The 17,456-nt window shown below is 42.2% G+C and overlaps 1 protein-coding gene and 1 long non-coding RNA gene across 2 annotated transcripts; both read right to left on the bottom strand.

Annotated features, from left to right (window-relative positions):
• Nucleotides 1-383: 383 nt before the first annotated feature.
• Nucleotides 384-13,185, bottom strand: LOC129603549 (uncharacterized). The gene is made up of 2 exons (XR_008693506.1): nucleotides 12,141-13,185; nucleotides 384-2,786 (listed from the first exon to the last, which is right to left on the bottom strand). It is a non-coding gene; the product is annotated as an uncharacterized LOC129603549 (long non-coding RNA).
• Nucleotides 8,503-12,128, bottom strand: LOC129603548 (uncharacterized). Its single transcript, XM_055505330.1, has 2 exons — nucleotides 9,606-12,128; nucleotides 8,503-9,559 (listed from the first exon to the last, which is right to left on the bottom strand). Exons 1-2 carry the CDS (start codon nucleotides 10,103-10,105, stop codon nucleotides 8,992-8,994), a joined length of 1,068 nt encoding a protein of 355 aa, XP_055361305.1. The 5' UTR covers nucleotides 10,106-12,128; the 3' UTR covers nucleotides 8,503-8,991.
• Nucleotides 13,186-17,456: the final 4,271 nt, after the last annotated feature.

Below are 17,456 nucleotides of genomic sequence, written 5' to 3'. Positions count from 1 at the left end.
AAACATTAGTATTTGATATATATATATATATATATATATATATATATATATATATATATATATATATATACACTCTATTCTCACCCTCCGCGGGTGGTCTCATCCACTTTCCAAGCTCGAGTCCTCTACCAGAGGCCAGGGAGCTTGAGGGTTCTGCGCAGTATCCTTGCTGTTCCTAGGACTGCACTTTTCTGGACTGAGATTTCGGATGTTTTTCCAGGGATCTGTCGTAGCCACTCCTCCAGTTTGGGGGTCACAGCCCCTAGTGCTCCGATCACCACAGGCACCACTGTGGCCTTCACCTTCCAAGCCTTCTCCAGTTCTTCTCTGAGCCCTTGGTATTTGTGGTGGAAATTTTCCATAAAGAAGTAGATGAGAGAGAGTTGTCCTTTTGTGCGATTTATTGAAATAATAAAGAAAATAAAAATAATGGGGAAAGCAAATAAAAAGCATGGATGTTGATCGTGCACATCAACAAACCAAAAACCAGCTGGGGAGATCAGTGCACACACCACGAAGGTGTGATGCAAAGAGCCCACGATCCTCAAGTTGCTTCTGCCTTTTAGCTTCTCTGTCCGACTAGGGTGGAATGTCTTTCCAACCCAATCAAATTACATGCACCATCTCCTCCCTGTCGCAGTGTGTGTGAAGATTTTTACTTTCTCACACCTGCATCGCTGACGTCCAACTATCTGTGAGAAAGGAGCACCAAGTCTCAACAGACAGAGACACAACTCCCCGACCTTGGGTTTGGGAGCTAGAGTTGAGAGTCTATCACAGCAGAGACAACCATTGAACAATCTAGGTGAAATGTCAAATGCATACAGTAAGACAAAACATAAGATATTAATTGCAGAACATAAGTCATAACTCGTATAATAACTGCATAGAAATAAGGAAGAGACATAGAAATAAGGAAGAGACAATTTTTGCCATAACACTCCCCCCTTTTGATTACACATTAATCAACCACTAAGAAGAAAAATTGTCAACATCACATTCTGTAATAATAAAAGATCCTTGCAAATGAAACAATAAGGGTATTAACTCATCAAGATTCAAAATACACCTTCACATAAAATGGAAGTAACTAAGGGACAAAAGGTTGGGAGCTGTTTTTGGTGGGTAGTTATACAAGAATAACCTCTGTATTGGCATGTGAAGAAAATAAGCTCATAATCATATTTGTATCAGATTATATTTTGTGATTAGATAGACTAAGATCATCGTCAAAGTCATTAAGTAAATTAGAGTTGGGGTTTTTGAACATAGTGCATTGTGTCATCTCATACGAGAGTGTTGCTGAGGTCGCACGCATGATGCGACCTCTAACCAGTGGGATAATGCAAAAACCAAACAAGAGAATCACAGCCATCTCAATTATAAAGGAAACAGCTGTGGACATGAGAACAGATTTCCATTTTCCAGACATTTCGTCTAGCCAATTCCAAGAGGAAGAATCTATACCAGAGTTAGCTGAGATTCTGAAGGCCGTGTAGCGCCTTCGCCACAATACCATTAGAATCAGTGTTATTCAGGATGTAAGTACAACATGCCTCTCCAAACATAACACAAACGCCTCTTTTCTCTGCTAACAACGTGTCTACGGCCATTCAATTGTAATATAATAAAGACAATTAATGTATGATAGCCATACGTTTCCGGTGGGGTTCTGTTTCATATATTCTTAAGATAGATTTAATGCTTTCGGATCTTTAATTGTACATTTGCGTCTAGAGCGAATAGGAGATTCAGGGATTTAACCAGAATGATGATGCATATTTCCGCTTCTGTTGTCTTTCATCTGTAGATGAAGGATAGAACTAATTGTAGCAGTGAATAAAGTGATTGTGAGCAAATTAAACACCAAGTCAACTTCAGGATATTTAAACTCAGTGTTGTTGTTGTTGTGAATTTTCTCATTCAAAAGTAGTGTGTAAAGTTACATAGAAACATCATATGCTAAAGGCAATAATCCAAGTAACATAAAATGAAGTCTAACAAAGCATGTTTACAATTGATGTCTCGTAACAATCTGCTTCTTCCTGTTGAACAGTAGCGTTAGATTGTTTCCAACCTGTGTGTTGAAGTATTGACAGTTCGTTGGGGTTCTTCAGGTTGTGATCAGCTGATCACAGAGACACTTGGGGTTCGTTATCACCGCCAGGTTTCCTCCCAATGTCGTCTGAGTCACTGTCACTCCCGTGATGTGAAGAGTCTACACGTCGTCCAGCGTCGGCAACTCAAGGCTGCTCGTGTGTGTGTTTTCTCAGAAACATGTGTGTAGATGTATGGTCTGATAGTGTGATTCACCGGTGCAGCTTTAGGCGGCGCTTGGCTCACACCTTTAGCTGAACGGTCAACGCAGCCTCGCCTCAGTGCGTGTGTGAGCACAGCGAGGGTCGTCCTTCTCTCTTCTTTTCGTCAGTGGTGGCTTTCTCGTGTGGTGTAGATGTAGATGGAGGGTCGTCTGTTGGATCTGGGACCTTCCTGCAGTGGATGGAGTGGATCCAAGTCACTCTCACTGCGATCTTTCAGCCGTGTGGGTCGTCAGAAGGACCTGGAAGGGGCCTCGCCATCGTTTGGAGTCCCAATGCTTCCTCCTGAAGTCCTTAACAATCGCCCAGTCCCCTGGTTGGATGGTGTAATGGTCCTGTCGCCTGTTTTCACCTGTTGGGAAATCTGAATTGTGGGGAAAAAGGTGTTTGGGCGGCACGGCTGTCATCAGGCCCAAACCAGACTCCATGGCTACAGGTGGAACCATGCGTCAGCCAGAGTCTGCGTTCCTGTGAGGTAGAAAATGTTTAAAGCACAGGGAGATGAGGAAGGAAAGGATAGAGAGAGTTGGAGAGGGAACAAGAGGAAACGAGGATCAGGAGAGGGAGGGGTTGTTGGGCAGCGACCTTCGCAGCAGCGTCTGCAGCTGCATGTCGGCAGAAACAAAGTCGTCACTGATGTTGGACAGTTACAAACAGCATTAGCTGTAGGCAGCAGGACAGCGTCCAGCAAAGCAGAACCTTATCATGATGTAAGATAGGTTTGCAATCAGACTTCAAAGATTCCCATGCTTCCAAGGAGAACCAACGTGTGACAAGCATCTGTGGAGTCTGTAGATGGTAACAGTCTCTCCTTCTGCTAGTTTACTAGCTTCAGTCAACGCAATCAACTCTGCAGCCTGAGCAGAGCAGTGTCTTTGCAAAGCGCCAGACTTCACGACGGACTCTTGATAGTAATTTTCAGCATGTTGAGCAAGGTGGTGTTGTATCTAAGCCATCTGGCTGTAGAAAGATGTGATCTATTCCAAAAGAATCAAAGACAGTATGAGGACAAAAGAACAGAAGTCGTACAACCTGATTTCTCATCCACTGTTTGAGTGAAAGGTCGCGTAGGGTCAGATCAGGAAGACCCAAGGTAGGAGCCGACTGAAGAGCAAGCTTGAGGTCAGTGAACGTTGTTCAGCCTCAGACGTCCACGTGAGACAAGAAGTGGACGATGAAGACGTCTGCATCAGAACCCTGAGTGGGGCCTCAAAGACATTTAAGTTAGGAACGAAAGTCCTACAATAAGAACAAAGACCTAGAAAAGACATCAGCTGTTTATACGTGCACGGTTTAGGCAGGTTTCAAATTGCTTCAAATCTGTTGGGTGAGATGGATTTGCCATCAGCTGTAATTACAACGACCCAGAAAATAACCTTTGTCTGAACAAAGTGTAATTTAGACAGGCTCTCTTTGTGGCCTGTAGCATCCAATGTTTCAGTAGCTTAGTGGTGTCTGCAGTAACGCCATCTATGGCTTCCTTTAAGAGGGTGTTGTTGTTCACATGGTCTGTGGTCAGATTTAGGTGTGATGACCACTGGTTCACATCCTCTGATTGAACCTACATCATGTCTGTGTGTGAGCCACAGGGAAACAGGGCTTCCTGTAAGGCTGAGTGTTGGCTCAGAGCGTCCTCTGAAAATAAAATAAAACAAAAGCATGTAATGTGGTTAAATACGTCACATGGGGTCAGAAGTCGTTCACCAGTCTCCACCCCGTTGACATCTGATCACGAAAGGACCCACGTCCTGCATCTGTCTCCATCATGTTTTCACAGAGGGACGTGTGGGAACTGTAGAATAAAAATCAAAATCTTTTTGTTCGTTAGGAAAAGAAATCGCAAGCGCAGACCTGTGTTCATCCCAAAAGAGGGAAGTTGAGGCCAGTTTGTCAGTGTGTGTGTGTGAAATCATAAACAAGCTGTGATGCAGCCTGTGTGAGGGCCTCAGTTACAGCCCCCCCCAGCAGCTAATGATAAGAGCACAGCTGAGCTGAAGTTAACACCAACAAAAGAGGGATTATTTAGAATGTCTGTAGACGTAACCTGCACTCCGTCTGGAGTGGAAATCAATCAAATATCTAAACTACATGAGATCTCTTCCTAAAAATTTAACTGGGCACAAGTTTGAAAGCAAAAATGAATGTTAAGGTGTCTTGCTGCAGATGTTGCACAAGACAGTGAAACAGTAAGTTTTCTTTAATAGTCTGGTACGTACAGTAATTATTATTACTTCTCTCTAATAGTCGTCTTCCCTTTAATAGTCATTAATAGTCTGTTTCAGTCAGTCTCAGTCTCCTATAGTCTGTTTTTTTTGTTTCTTTTTCTACCGTCTGTTTGTTTTCTCTATAGTCTGTTTTGTTTCCTATAGTCTTCTAGTCTGGCCAGACAAACCTATATTGTGCACAAACCCTTTTAGAAACATAGAGGATTTTATTACTGAATTTGTTGCAAGTTAAAATAGTTTGAACCCATCAGACTGTAAAGTCATGCAGCAGTTGTCATTTAGCTGTTTGTCATCATTTTAAAATCACTCTGTGGGATTTTTTTAAGCAAAAAGCGATTCTTCATTGCGAGCAGATAAGCATGAACATGATTTTGAGCGTGTATCAGCTGTAAGCGTGTTTCTTCATTGCGTGTATGAATGTGTGTGTGTTTGCGGTACCGTCTTGTACATCACGTGAAAAGGAACCGTCACCTTCCTCCTTCCCCAACCATCAGTCTGATGTGAGCGCCAGCGGGTGAAGCCTTTCAATGGGACAGTTGTTCCTCGATGACAGACCTTTCCTGGATCCTCAGGTGCAGCTCTTTTGGGCCGATCACGTCTGAAGCCTCTCCTGTTGTTTCAACCAGTGTCCGTGTCAGAGCACGTCTTCTCACTCTGCTGTTGCTCTGTCCTTGTTTTCCTTTGCTGATTGTCATAAGCAGGTGTCTGTGTCAGACACACATGCTTGTAGTAGCTGGTTCATCTGATGAGCCCAGAACGTGATGGCTGCAGACGTTGTGGAGTCGCTGAGGCGTCCATGCTGTGGTCTGTGTCCTCCAGCTGCTGTGGTGTCAGAGCTTCCACCCTGTTCTGGTTGTTGATCAGGCGCTTCTTCTCCTTCGGTTCTTCTGCTGATGGTGGGAAAGGAGTCCAGATCCGGATTTACCCTCATCGCGCTCGGTTCTGCATTAGAATAGAGAGCAGAAACAATGGGAACATTTGCTCTTGACATGACGTGTGTGTGGTGTATGTGTGTCTGTGGCAGAGTGCAAACAATTCTTCCCCAGAGTTGTTATCTCCTTTCTTTCCGTTACTTTCATCTTTTGTTTCTTTTAGGGCTTTAGTTTTGATAGTTTTGCTTTTTCAAGTATTTTCTTTTGTCTCTAATTTTTCTTTTAAGGTGCATATGTCCTTACACAAAGCGATTCTCCTTTTGAACCCATAACCAGTTTCCCACTCATGGAAACATGAAACGCACTAATAACCATATTTACTTTTTACTTTTATAATTACTTTTAATTTTGTAATGCTGCAGTCTGGTGGTGGAGACTTAGATCGCCCCGAACCCATCTTTCAGAGTCCCGGCGGTTTCCTGCCGTTAGATTTTATGTGTTCCGGCCGGAACCTTTTTTCGAAATTTCTCTTCCACGGACGTCTCCGTAGAAAGGGAACCGCTCAGATCAGCGACAGGGTTCTCGGAAGTGGGTCCCTCACCGTCAGGCCCCTCTAAGACCTGGGTCCCTCGTATCTCAAAACCACTTCCCCCTGCAAACGCGCTCCGTATTTCAGAAGCCGTCTTTTATTTCCTTGTCCACACCCTTTTGGACTGCGCTCAGATCTGCACACTGGTCTGTATCCTCAGTACAGACAAAACAAGCTCGGTCCCACGAGCCAACCCTTAGCAACCACCGTCTCGACCACCAGGGCAGACTTTGACCTAATTAATTTTTACCCGAATATTAAATTTTTTAATTAAAAAAAATTGTTTGGTCCTAATTATTATATTTTAGATGTTTTCAGCCACATAGTCGTTTTAGAAATATTATTATCTCTTTTCCTAGTTATATTTTCTTTTTTTTTTTTCCCAAATTAAAAGGAATCTCTCTCAACCGAGCAGCCGAGCCAAATTAGGATTTGAGTTTCAATCTGAGTTCGTGGATCTCGTCAGAGGCGATTCAGACGGGTGAGCAGTCCTCCCAGCTCTGAATGTCTGTAGAGGTTTGGAGGCTGAGCGACCCTAGTCCTCAGGACTATCGTCCCTGGTCACACCGTCCAGACGACCTGCCACGGGATCCTGCCGACAACGCCAATTTCTGTGGTGGAAATTTTCCATAAAGAAGTAGATGAGAGAGAGTTGTCCTTTGTGCGATTTATTGAAATAATAAAGAAAATAAAATAATGGGGAAAGCAAATAAAAAGCATGGATGTTGATCGTGCACATCAACAAACCAAAAAACCAGCTGGGGAGATCAGTGCACACACACCACGAAGGTGTGATGCAAAGAGCCCACGATCCTCAAGTTGCTTCTGCCTTTAGCTTCTCTGTCCACTAGGGTGGAATGTCTTTCAACCCAATCAAATTACATGCACCATCTCCTCCCTGTCGCAGTGTGTGTGAAGATTTTTACTTTCTCACACCTGCTCGCTGACGTCCAACTATCTGTGAGGAAAAGGGCACCAAGTCTCAACAGACAGAGACACAACTCCCCGACCTTGGGGTTTGGGAGCTAGAGTTGAGAGTCTATCAGGCAGAGACAACCATTGAACAATCTAGGTGAAATGTCAAATGCATACAGTAAGACAAAACATAAGATATTAATTGCAGAACATAAGTCATAACTCGTATAATAACTGCATAGAAATAAGGAAGAGACATAGAAATAAGGAAGAGACCATTTTTGCCATAACAGTATTTCTCTAGTTTCTCATGTTCCTTTTTCCTGATGTTGCCATCGCTTGGTATTGCCACATCCACCACTACGGCTTTCCTCTGCTCTTTATCCATCACCACAATGTCTGGTTGGTTCGCCATTACCATTCTGTCAGTCTGGATCTGGAAGTCCCACAGGATCTTGGCTCGCTCGTTCTCTACCACCTTGGGAGGTGTTTCCCACTTTGACCTTGGGGTCTCCAGTCCATACTCTGCGCAGATGTTCCTGTATACTATGCCAGCCACTTGGTTATGGCGTTCCATGTATGCTTTGCCTGCCAGCATCTTACACCCTGCAGTTATGTGCTGGACCGTCTCTGGGGCCTCTTTGCACAGTCTACACCTTGGGTCTTGTCTGGTGTGGTAGATCTGGGCCTCTATGGCTCTGGTGCTCAGGGCCTGCTCCTGTGCAGCCAGGATGAGTGCCTCTGTGCTGTCCTTCAGCCCAGCCCTTTCAAGCCATTGGTAGGATTTGTTGAGATCAGCCACTTCAGTTATGTTCCGGTGGTACATCCCGTGCAAGGGCTTGTCCTCCCATGATGGTCCCTCTTCCAGCATCTCATCCTCTGTTCTCCACTGCCTGAGACATTCACTCAGCACGTCATCTGTCGGGGCCTTATCCTTGATGTACTTATGGATCTTGGATGTTTCATCCTGGATAGTGGCTCTCACGCTCACTAGTCCTCGGCCTCCTTCCTTGCGGCTAGCGTACAGTCTTCAGGGTGCTGGATTTGGGGTGGAACCCTCCATGCATGGTGAGGAGCTTTCGTGTCTTAACATCTGTGGTCTGTATCTCTTCCTTTGGCCACCTTATTATTCCCGCAGGGTATCTGATCACTGGCAGAGCGTAGCTGTTTATTGCCCGGGATTGTTCTTGCCATTGAGCTGGCTTCTTAGGACTTGCCTTACTCGTTGGAGGTATTTGGCTGTTGCCGCATTCCTGTTGCCTGTTCAAGGTTGCCGTTTGCCTGTGTATTCCAAGGTACTTGTAATTGTCCTCAATGTCTGCTATTCTTCCTTCTGGGAGTGAGACCCCTTCTGTGTGGATTACCTTGCCTCTCTTTGTCACCATCCTCCCACATTTCTCGAGCCCTGAATGACATCCCGATGTCCGAGCTGTAGATCCTGGTGGTGTGGATCAGTGAGTCGATGTCCTCGCCTCACTCTTGGCGTACAGCTTGATGTCATCCATGTAGAGGAGGTGACTTATGGTGCCCCGTTCCGGAGTCGGTATCCATAGCCAGTCTTGTTTTTATTTGGCTGAGGGGTTCAGACCTATGCAGAACAGCAGTGGGGACAGTGCATCTCCTTGGTATATGCCACATTTGATGGATACTTGGGCAAGTGGCTTCCCATTGGCTTCAAGGGTGGTTCTCCACAACCTCATCGAGTTTGCAATGAAGGCCCTTAGAGTTCTGTTGATGTTGTACAGCTCCAAGCATTCAGTGATCCATGTGTGTGGCATTGAGTCATAGGCTTTCTTGTAGTCAATCCAGGCTGTGCACAGGTTGGTGTGTCGCAATTCTGCAGTCTTGGGCGACTGTTCTGTCTACCAGGAGTTGGTGTTTGGCTCCTCTGGTATCTTTACCAATGCCCTTCTGTGCTTCGCTCATGTATTGACTCATGTGCCCACTTATCTTAGCTGCGATGATGCCTGACATGAGCTTCCATGTTGTGGAGAGACAGGTTATTGGCCGGTAGTTGGATGGGACTGTGCCCTTTGAGGGATCCTTCATTATCAGGATCGTTCGCCCTTCGGTTAGCCATTCAGGGTGAGTCCCATCCTTAGCAGCTGGTTCATTTGTGCTGCCAGGCGCTCATGGATTGCAGTGAGCTTCTTTAGCCAGTAGGCGTGGATCATGTCAGGGCCAGGTGCTGTCCAGTTTTTCATACCTGAGACTCTATGTTGGATGTCTGCCACTGTGATAGTCACTGGATTCTGTTCAGGGAGGTTGCTGTGGTCTTCCCTCAGATCCACCAGCCACTGTGCATCACTGTTGTGTGATGCCTCCCTTTCCCATATACCCTTCCAGTACTGTTCAGTTTCCAGCCTTGGTGGGTCTGCTCTGTTGTTATTACCCTGCCATTGAGAGTACACTTTCGCAGGTTGTGTTGCGAACAACCGGTTTATTCGTCTGGCTTCGTTATCTCTGGTGTATCTCTTTAGGCGGCTGGCCGAGGCTTGTAGCCTTTGCTTGGCAGTTTCGAGTGCTTCAGGTATGGTCATCTGGCTGTACCTCTTAGGCATTGGTCTTTTCATTGCACCTCTCTGGGCCTCTGTCATTTGGCTCACTTCCCTCCGAGCTGCCTTGATTTTTGCCTCCAACCTTCTTCCATTTTTTTCCATGGTTGCTCTTGATTTTTGCCTCCAACCTTCGTTTCCATGGTGGGTATTGTTTCTCATGGCTCCCATGGTTGCTCTTATAGGATCTAGGCTCTAGGATCACTGATGCTAAAGCGTATATCAGCTCATTGGTTTCTGTGATTGTTGTGGTAGGGATCGCTCTCAATGCTGCATTCACATCTTCCATGAGACTTTCTGATGGTACTTCACTTAGCCGTTGTAGTGGGGTTCGGGGTTGCCTGTTCAATCTCGCCATGATCTTATCTTTCAGGTCAGTCGCTGCCTCGCTCAGCGTATCTGTGCTTATTGGGGCTTCGTACCCAATTTCCGGTTGGGGAGATGGTGAAACCTCCCCTCTGACCTGGCGTCCTGGCTCCCCCTTGCCGTAGCATTTGTGTTGTATCTCGTCAATCTCAAGTTGTGATAGCAGTTGCCGTTTGTGGATGTTGGAACACTGAGCTACTAGTTGCTTCGCCGTCAGCCTTGAATGTGGGTTTCTCCGTTCCCATTCACCGCACATTCTTTGCATGTAGCCCCTCTGACTAGGGTTACTTGAGTAGTAGCATTCCAACAGAGCCTTGTTCTCGCATCTCAGTCATTTCTTTCTTGTTCCAGTAGCCCACTTCTCGCCAAGGTGCTCTGGTTCCCCAACACCTGACGCAGACCTTGTTAGACCGGGCGACGTCTGAGCCGGTATCTCATGTGGTTCATTGTCTCTCATGATATGAGGTAGGCGGTAGCTTGAAGGGTCTTGCCAAGGACCCACACTGGATGCCTATTCGCCCTAACGGGGGATTCGAACCGGGAACCGGGTATAGTCTCCGCCTATATATATATATAATACTCAAAATATAATGTGTGTTTTGTACTTCTTAGTTTAATCCTCCCATATCAATCATTCATGTTTGCGGTATACACAGTGGGCTTCCTTGGGAAACACTGTAACTACTACTGAAACACTATCATTGTTCTGTATTTACACCAAGTAGTTGAAATTTAAATATTTGTTACTTAGCTCTCAGCTTGCACGGAAAAATGTAGTTTACAGTAACTGGCCTCCTCAGAACTGGCTCATACAGAAGTCACCTGACCGGCCAAGACAGACTAAATTATTCCTAGTCAAACACCAGTCACAAATGGGCACGCATACACATAATAAGAGGACATGTAGCCTTTGTTGGACCACGTACTGTACAGTAGATAAACGAGCCCCAAAAAAATTTTCAATCTTTCATTACTGTGGAAAAATGAAAGCACTTTGTGAAGTGCACAATAAAACAAATGATAAATAAATGCACACTCAAATACATTTTTTCTTTTATAGTTTACATGGATGCATCACACCGTAATCAGCTCATTGTTCCGGCCCTTGTTCATATCGGGTTCCAAATAGGGACAGTAAGTTTTTGATCCGTATAATAGAAGTTTTAAATCAGTTTGACATCTTCAATTAGCTCAAAATGTGATGTCTAGACAGTGAGACCGATGGCTGAGGAGCTTTCCTTCTCTTTGTTTCTGTCTGCTCCGTAGGACTCTAGAAGGATGTGCTACACATTTCGAAATACATGATAAACTGCCATTGTAAGTACTTATAATTTCATTGGTAATTATTTAGGATAATATTATCAATCTTTCTAATGTTTGCATTTTTTCCAACTAAAAGCATTAATTACTAAACAAATAACTAAATATTACCAATTGCAAGAAGCCTGATTCTGCCTTTTATTTTGTTAGCATTTTGCTTTTTTAGATTGTTTTCACAGACTGCAGCCACAAAAGCTGTAAACAATGCAGATATATTTGCCCATTCCCACTTTTTACATAGGGATTCTTCCTTTTTGTCACAAATTCTGGACAAATCATATATAGAGCATTTCCATATAACCATCTTTGACAAGTTTTGTTGTGATTCTTAATGAGTAACCGTCCTGCTGCTTGGTAAGGTAATGAAAGCTGTATCAAAAAACCTTGTGTAGCACATAGCTGGAGGATCTGATCAACAGAAAATGTCACTTGGACTAGCTAGCACAATAAAATTGTACTTAAGATTTTAAGAGCATCTATTGTTGGTGATGTCAGCCATCACTAAGAATAGGGAGCTAGTACTGTGACAGAGGAGGGCCTTTGCTGTATTCTATGAAAAACAGCAAAGCTTTTAGGCTAAACCTACTCAGGGATACAAAGCAACAAACACTAGAGGAGAGACAACTGAATACTTTATGATTTGTGGAAAGAGCAGCGGCAGGTTCCCGCTGCCACAGTAACAACTGTAAAATTCAATTTCTTCTGCCTTTCTCACTCAAACTGTGGAGGATTAAGGCCCTGAGAGGTAAATTCAGCTACCTGCTGGTCCCGTTTGTCTTTCTCACCACACCCAACATGCAGGAACCCTTCAGAAGTTGGCCATTCTTAATGCCTGACTTATGCCCATGTTGCCATTTTAGTGACATCTGCACAGCAGCACCCTGCAATCCTCTTTGCACTGTTTTTCCATTTATCTCCTTTACTGTTGTTTTCTTTTTGCTGTCTCTTTTAATAAATCTAATCGGAATGACATGTCTCACCTTTTTCAGTTCTTCTTTGTGCTTTATTTTCTTTCATGGCGTCGGCCCTGGTGAGCAAAGTCTAAATGAACCCGTGTGTTTACATTAGCGTGGTGCCTCCTCCCTACTGCGTCATTGATGTGGCATTACGGGGCCTGGAACTGAAGAGAAACAGAAAGGTAGACGGGGATGGGAGAGGCTAAAAAGATGAGTTTTCAGAGTGCTCAAGAGAGCCCAGGATTTACTGGTGTGCAGTTTGTCTCCCTCTGAGCGTGTTCTGCCTTGTCTTTAATAGGGGAGGACTGGATAGGAGGAAAATGAGATTAAAGGTGCTGTGTGTGCATGCCTGTCTCCGCCTGATTTTACAGACAAGAGCATCCCTGCTGGTTATTCTCAGGGCTGAGCACTACAAATAATCAAAGACAAAGTTTTTTGATAGACTTTCCACAAAACTAAATTTCCCATGATGCAAATACTATTGGGCAATGTGTCCCATTTCCTCCAGTTAGGCCATGCTGATGTTTATTCACAGACTGAGTGACAAGTTCCAGAATAGACAGTCCATAAGGTCAGTGCAGACTTTGATCATTTTCTGTCACAGAGACATTTGCTGGAAGAGTGTGCTGCATTTGATTTTCTTTCTTTTTTTGTTTATGTCTATTCATGTCTGCTTAATGTACAAATGCTGGTTCTTTGATTTACATTAATGAGTAGCTGGAATAAATGATGGCCTGAAAAAAAAAGTGGTTCAGCAGAGCATGTGGAAAAAAAAGAGGTCACTCAACAGAGTACGTCTAAATTCCAACATGGATGTTCCTTTTTACATGTACTGACATATTCTACTCATAGCCCGACTGGATTTAAAGTACAAAATTAAATAGTCTAATTTTAGAGTCTTTTTTAATTGTTGAAACCCATGTTTCACATTATTAAGAATCAATATGAAGCCTGTTGTGATGCCTCCCACTCCCGTCCAGTTGACTGTACCCAAAATCAGCAATATAAAAAACCCCACAAAAATACACAATATAAAATGTATAGAGAAAGCAGTGTGCCTTGTGGCAGCAGTAAAAGGGAATAAAAGCTGGCTAAAAATACAGTTGTAGAAGGAATTATTCCATTTGTCAGAATGCACTGATTTATTATTGATATCTGATACCAATGTAAGCAAAGAGGAGTGCAGCAAGGACATGTTTAGACATGTTATTTCTTTTTAGTACTGAAAACATTTTTGCACTGGTACAGAAGTCAAAGTTTCTTGATAACTGAGACAAGAACATGAGCTGTTTTAAAAGTTCAGGGGACACAAACAGCAGTGAAAATGGTTGCATTTACCCACTTACTTTAGATAAATAGACATTTGGAACTGTCCAAGATTGCTTTTTTCCTTTTTAAGAAAGTATTATAAGTTGGTATTTCAAAAGCAAACATTTAGTGGTGTTTAACAAAAATTGTTTAATTTAGTATTATTTTGTTTTCATGCTGTGGTGAATGTTTGTATGGATTTGTGTGCATGCAGTCATGCTGTCTAACATGTTTCAAGTGCCATCCCTAAAGTCTCCAGTTCCCACCATGCAAGTTTGTAAAACTGTAAAATTCATCTCTGGCAGATAACAAAAGAAGACAAATTTATCAAATTGATGCAGGCAAATTATATGAAAATACGAGTTGTTAATGAATAACAAATTTGAACTAACTGTTCTATTCTGTACTTGCTTGAGCTGTGAGGTCTGATTTGTATGAAGTCCACATTAATTATTCATGTTTGTCATAATTCTTCCTGGGAGATATTTTTCGTTTTTTTGTGGTGTTGGCATGTGAATCAAAGCTCTTTATGGTTGAGATGGCAACGAAAATCTGAAAATCACTGAATGCTGTATGTTATTATGTCTGACAGCTAAGCTTGTGATTATTTGGCAACATTTAAAAATAATAATCATGGATCTGACAGATGCAATTGTTAACTAATACATTACCATAGTAATGTTTTTAATTTGATTTGTAAGTAATTGTTGATTATTGATATAATTAAGCATTATGGGTACACAAAAAGGACTTAATGAAAGTCACAAACTGTGTTCTTCCAGTTGTTGTAAACAAAAAACGGGTTTCTGAAAACTGGAGTAAAACAGTAAAAACAAGGACGTGTCCAGGGTTTTGTGGCAACATTTTACATCAAACAAAGACATGGTGGATCCCATTTGTGCAAGCTTCAAGAAGCTTGAAAAGCTTTATGCTCCCCACTGCTGTAATTTCTTGTGTTCAATCCCTGCCAATGGCCGCCACTACGCGTTTAGGCTTCATTCAAAGGTTGGGGTTAACTAGGAAAAAAAACAAGAAAGAGACAGTGACTCCACCCCCCACCCCACACAACCGTTTAATTCTCACCAACAGTCCCTCATCCATAAACTTTTACCAGCTGTTGCCTCATGCTAAAGCCTGCTTAAGTGCTTAAGAGTAACTGACCTAAAAGTCCCAATCAGGAACATGGCTCTAATGTGGGGTTGTTGCGCCACCACTGTCTGTGGCTGAGCCTGACAATGCAGTGGTCTAAAGGAGGTTGTGACTAAAGTGTCGTCAGGGTGCAAGTTTCACTTCATTTAAATGCTGGGTGAGTGAGTATCCAGTCTGTACAACACAGATGGATCCACATATTTGAACAGTATATAAGTCTAAATGAAGACAATGATATAAAAATTTAAATCTGAAGATACAATAAAAAAACATACAAAGTGGTATTTTTATATGATGAGCATAAAACAGTCTGACTAGCATAGAGAAATGTATGCCATGATCCACTTCTGATACTGTACATGTCTAGTCTAAAGGTTTTGCTTGAAGGAATTTTGACAAACAGCGAGTATAAAATGAAGAGGTGGAGGAAACGCAAACATTCTTGTATCCAGCGAGGCTGAATGGATGTGGGGGATGGAGGGGAAGTGGATGAAAGCTTGTTGGGAGCAACAATCAGAATACATGTGACAGTTTGGGGGTGAGGAAAAGGCCTGTGGGACAGATGCATCACAGGTTCAAACAGGGGTTAGTGTGGCAAGAGGTGGGCACTAGCCCCCCTAGTCTGTCTCTGCCGCATCATCATCATCACCAACACCATCACCTTCATCTTTACCAACGGCTTCGCCAACGCTTAACATCATTGCTGACCTGCTCATGAACCCTGTAGAGTCTGTTAATTTGGCCACGAGGTCGAGAGGTTTTTAGGATGAGCTGTTTGTGTTTTAATCCGTAAATCGCAGGGTGAATTACAGGCCACGCTGACCCGAAATAACTTCACTATGGCTTTGAAGAACTAGATGTGTTCAACTTACTTTGATCACCTACATTTTAATGGTAATAAGATATTTTAAACTTTAAAATATTGTATGCATAAACCACATCTAACTTTATTTACATTTGTCTTTAATGATGTACAAAAATTGCAATAAAATAACATCTTATATGGTAAATAAAATAAAATAAATGTACAATGTAAATGATAATATTTTTACACAATTATATATAATTGCAATTTAAAAATAATAAAAAGACATAAAAGCATATAATTCTTAATTCAATTTAAATTGTTTTATAAATCATTATATTATTTTCAGTTTTGGAAAATCTGTATCAAAACGCTGAACACAATATTTTCAATAATAAACTAATTCTAAAAGTTTTAACAAAACAGAAAAAATATATACAGGCAATAAGGACATTTAATTTATGTTTCTGGATTATAATATGCAATAATTATTTATAGCGAATACATGTTGTACTATTTACCTTTTCTGTGTAAAGTAGATCAGGAGGTTAAACAATATACAGCCAGTTTTAATAAGAAAGGTTGTGTTTTGTTACTTATAAAGAACTTTAAGCCAGCGGCATGAGTTTTTATTTTTAATGAATGTCTTCTTGTCAAACTAGGTTATGGCAGATTACATTTGATGAGGTTATGTATACAATTGTAACTTTATTTCCAACGATAGGTAAGAAAATATCTAACATGTTATTTAATCTCTATGTCTGTGTCTACTATGGCTCAAACAACAAACTTAACCACAATTTACAAATTTTACAAATTGAACACACGTTTACTCAAATGCTCCCTTGTTTCTGGCTCTTTCATTTTCCAGATCTTGGCAACAAGACACAGCACATATTATGAGATAATTAAAAAGCCTGTGGAGCGATTAGGTTATTCTCACACGTGGGGGTCAGTGATGGCAAAACCAAAATTCTAGTTTTAGTAATCTTCCAAATATGGAGCACTGGTATTATCCAATCATGTGGCTCAATCTGCCCAGCTCCCACAGATACAGGCGAGTTCATAGGGAGTTCATCATGGACGACTTCTGACGAACGATCCATACAAATTGTGACGGCAGAAAGTCCAGTAAACTTGCTTTGCTATTTCTGTATCCGTGAAATACCTGTTGAAATAAAAAGGAGATGGGCTCCATATTATAATGATATTTGTTAGATTGAGCTTTTTAAACTATTCTAAACAGATTTGGGTAATACTTGTGCTGTATATTCCCTCCATCGTAATCTCAATGATATTACGATTGAACGATATTATTCCGTGCCATTGCAAACTCCAGCCCAGTTAATGAAATTTCTAATAGAGTAAGCTGTGTTTGCCCTGCTTTTGCTCACGAGGTTCTTCTGGGACACTGCTGCCATCAACAGGGCGCTTTGAATCAGGCCATCAGTCAGTCTAGCAATACGGGCTACAAATTCACCAAACAGCACTATTTTGCTTCCACAGTACCTTTTCGCCCCAGGCCCTATGCCACTGACACATGGACAGTGGCAGCTGAACAACAGACATGTGTCTTGGTTTGCAGAGCTGTCCTCCTTCACCTGGTCTTCGTCTCTCTCAAGAGCATTAAAAGCGTATTACCTTCAAGAGCTTCTGATGCTGCCAAGCAAAGAATGCAGAGCAATATGTAAAGCAGGTCACGGTGTGTTGCCATGATGTTATTACAGGATAATGTGTGAACGTAGAAGGTATTTCTCCTGAACACTGAGATTCCATTAACACACACCTACATGGCTTATGTCCATACATTTGCATTCAATCACAATGCATATAAAATTCTGCTAGAAAAGATTTTACATATTTGTAGTAGAGTTGGGGTAAATACCATAACATAACAAAAACCGTACATCATTCGTATACGTTTCAAAAAACTATTTATGCAAAACTACAAAATTTGCATCAAAGGTAAAAGTATTACTAAAGAATTTGCAGCTGTCCGTTTCTACTGTACTGTACCTCCAACTCTGCTTGATCCATTCTCATGACCTAGACCTTTCTGAAGCCCCATCAGCAACAAA

This window comes from Betta splendens, chromosome 21 (genome assembly GCF_900634795.4).
Source record: "Betta splendens chromosome 21, fBetSpl5.4, whole genome shotgun sequence".
NCBI lineage: Eukaryota > Metazoa > Chordata > Actinopteri > Anabantiformes > Osphronemidae > Betta > Betta splendens.
The sequence above is the reverse complement of the archived record's forward strand: the minus strand, read 5'-3'. Positions and strand labels throughout refer to the sequence as shown.